Below are 3,229 nucleotides of genomic sequence, written 5' to 3'. Positions count from 1 at the left end.
TACATTATTTCAAATAGTATATGCTAATTTTGTTTCTAAAGTCTAGGAAAAAGAGTTAATAGATTTTTCAGAATTAGACAGTTTTAATATTTAAGTGGTGAGCCTTACATACGCAGGAAAACTCCTCTCAGACTGTCTGTATACTCAGGCAGGGCCTGAAACATAGCTTTTCCTTGGCCAGTAAGAACCATGTGTACAAACCCTCTTTAGTTAAGAGTCCTATTGGTGTGAAACAAGACCATCTGTTGAGGCTTCTGCACTGAGGTACCCGTAGTAGCACTCAGACACACATTATGTCCACCTGATGGTCCTGCATAAAAGCATTTCAATCAGCAACATTTCAATCAGCAACACTGTCCTCAGAACAGTGACTCACAAACTAATGGATGTGGCTACATGTACCACACATTTTTTAAGGGAGTCTAAAATGTGAAAGTGGTTTGTTCCAAATGGAAACACAATAACCTTGTACAAAATTTGGATAAATAAGAACCAATGGTCCAAAGATTCAGTGAATAAATCCATGATTACAAACAATGTGACAAATCAAAGCAGTAAATGTTGTGCGTGGGTTTTTTTCAATGACTTTCAGGTCATATGAATGGAGATTAAGTGTTGTAAGTTCCGTTACAGCAGTGCTTACATCCTCTGAACATGCTCCTGGGACATAAAAATGCCCCCGCATCTCACACCCCAACCCAACCACTCAGCCTCCTACCCCACATCACCTGCACACGCTTCATCTTCCTAGTTGCCATGGCAACACAGTTGCTGCTTGTCATATCTGAGTCGGGTGGGAGAAAACACAGGCAAAGCTCTTTTCTCTAAGTGCTGCTCATGATTCATCAAATTGCCAATTTTGACGTCAATCCAGATAATTTCCTTAATAGTTTCTGCCACGCCCCCGTCACCTCCTTATTCCTTAGATTGTAAATCATGGGGTTCAGCATGGGTGTCAAGATGGCATAGAAGAGAGAGATCAACTTCTCCTGGAGGGTTGAGGGGCCGGAGCGGGGCTGGATGTAAGTGACAATGGCCATGCCATAGCACAGGACAACCACGGTGAGGTGAGAGGCACAGGTCTGAAAGGCTTTCTTTCTTCCCTCTGTGGACTGGATCTTTAGGATGGTGGAGATGATCTGCACATAGGACAAGAGTACCAGGCAGAATGGGGTCATCAGCAGGACGATGCTGGAAACCATGATTGCAATCTCGTTGGAGGAGGTGTCCACACAAGCCAGCCTGACCACAGCTAGGAGTTCGCAGGATATGTGGTCAATAAACTTGTTGGTGCACATGGGCAGCTGAAAGGTGATGGCGGTCTGCATGACAGAGTTCACGGAGCCGCTGACCCAGGATGCGATGGCCAACCTGCTACACAGCCCTCCGTGCATGATGACCGAGTATCGCAGGGGGTCACACACAGCCACATAGCGGTCATAGGCCATCACTGCCAGCAGAACAAACTCAATCCCACCCAAGCCCAGCGAGAAAAATAGCTGGGCTGCACAGCTCACGCGTGGGATTGCTTTATGTTCTGCAAGAAGATGTACCAACATCTGAGGGACGATGCTGGTGGCATAAGAGACATCAACAACCGAGAGGTTGGTGAGAAAGAAATACATGGGAGTGTGAAGTCGGCTGTCCAGTCTGATCAGAAGAACGATGAGGAAGTTCCCCAGGACTGTCCCCAGGTATGTGATGGAGAACAGGACAAAGAGAGAGACCTGAGTGTCCCAGCCACTGGACAAGCCAAGGAGAATAAACTCTCTCACCCACGTCTGGTTATCTGTTCCCATTAAAAAACGTGAGGATTATTAATCTGCAAAGAATCAGAAAGAACAAGCTGTTGAATCAAAGAACCATAACTTCTTAAAATAATGCATATTGCCAGCCATAATGGTTTCAGATCATTTACGGGCCAAGATTACAGGCTTGATCCCAATATGCATTATGTCTACTCTACGGAAGAGAGAGCTACCCCTTCACAAAGACAAGATGTGGTCTCAGGAAGTCAGTTAAATTCTGGAGAGAATGCAGTGCAATTTTTGGTGGTTCTGTATCTTTTCAATTTACCTCAGTTTCCAGGATGGGAGAGGATGGTAGGGGACAATAGGAGGTAAAGTGATAAACACTGAAGAAAAAATTGTTCGAAGTTCAGACAGATGTCCACTATAAATAAGACTGGTGTCTCATGTAAAGTTCTAGAATTAGAAAACCTGAATATGAAACTTGTTTTTATGATTTACCAGATGTGTGACTGGATTAAAGATTTAAACTTTTACACACAAAATGGAATAATGTTGCATAACTTACAAGTATATAAGCTCAAATGGAAACAACCGATGGGGAAAGTATTAACTGTTATTGCTCTTAATACTTCAACTCCGCCCTGGGAGAAATAGAGTAACAAATGTTGTGCGTTCTTCTCATGTCCCTTCTACAATTTCAGACATAAAAAAAGAAAGCAAAACCTTTGATAGATTTGAAGTCTAAAAGGCAACTCAGATGCTTGGCACCTTCAGGGTAACATGGCTCTTTCTGAGAATCTGGTGTCTTAGTCTTTGGAAGGACAGGGAGAAGACTTTGAATTGTATCTTGCTTGTTTTATTCTTCTACCATTCTGGTTCTGTCATTCTGACTCGCTTGTTACTTTTCTGCAGCTCTAGCCCTTGTAGATGGTCTCAGTATAAAATATGGTATGAAAATGGCTGCGTAGGCTTTCTAGTGTAATATTACTCCTTCTTGAAGGCCTTTAGCATTTGTCATCAATGACTTCTGCAGCCTTTCCTGTAGCATTTCTGTGAAAGTGCTAGCTAAACGTTTGGATCCTTCCAATGGTTCAAATCATTTTCACCCAATACTCAAACACGATTGTAAAATTAGCAGGTTCAATTTTAGCTCTTCAATTTATCTGAGAAGGGTAACTCCTGAAAGTACATCTGCAGACCTGAAATGAATGAGCTCCCACAATTACAGGCAGCAAAATAAAGAGCCATACTATGCAGATTGCACATCCATGTGATGGGCACCAGGGACGTTTTCCTGAAAAATGGACCTGTGAGCGGATATCTGAAATATAAGCTGGAGTTCATTTGAAGTTTGCAGAGAGGGAGCTCTAGGGAGTGGGGAAGTGAACAAGAACTTGAATTCTGGTAAAGGGGTGTGCCTCTGTAAATGTCCCATTGACTTTAAAGTGGGCAAAAATTATATGTTGTTAGGAGCATGT

The 3,229-nt window shown here is 42.9% G+C and overlaps 1 protein-coding gene across 1 annotated transcript; it reads right to left on the bottom strand.

Annotated features, from left to right (window-relative positions):
- Nucleotides 1-845: 845 nt before the first annotated feature.
- On the bottom strand, nt 846-1,799 carry LOC308492877 (olfactory receptor-like protein OLF3; the record flags this gene model as incomplete). The annotated part of the gene is made up of 1 exon (XM_081038338.1): nt 846-1,799. One exon carries the CDS (start codon nt 1,797-1,799, stop codon nt 846-848), a length of 954 nt encoding a protein of 317 aa, XP_080894464.1.
- Nucleotides 1,800-3,229: the final 1,430 nt, after the last annotated feature.

The sequence above is a fragment of the Rhinolophus hipposideros genome (assembly GCF_964194185.1).
Source record: "Rhinolophus hipposideros genome assembly, chromosome: 25".
Classification (NCBI taxonomy): domain Eukaryota; kingdom Metazoa; phylum Chordata; class Mammalia; order Chiroptera; family Rhinolophidae; genus Rhinolophus; species Rhinolophus hipposideros.
The sequence above is the reverse complement of the archived record's forward strand: the minus strand, read 5'-3'. Positions and strand labels throughout refer to the sequence as shown.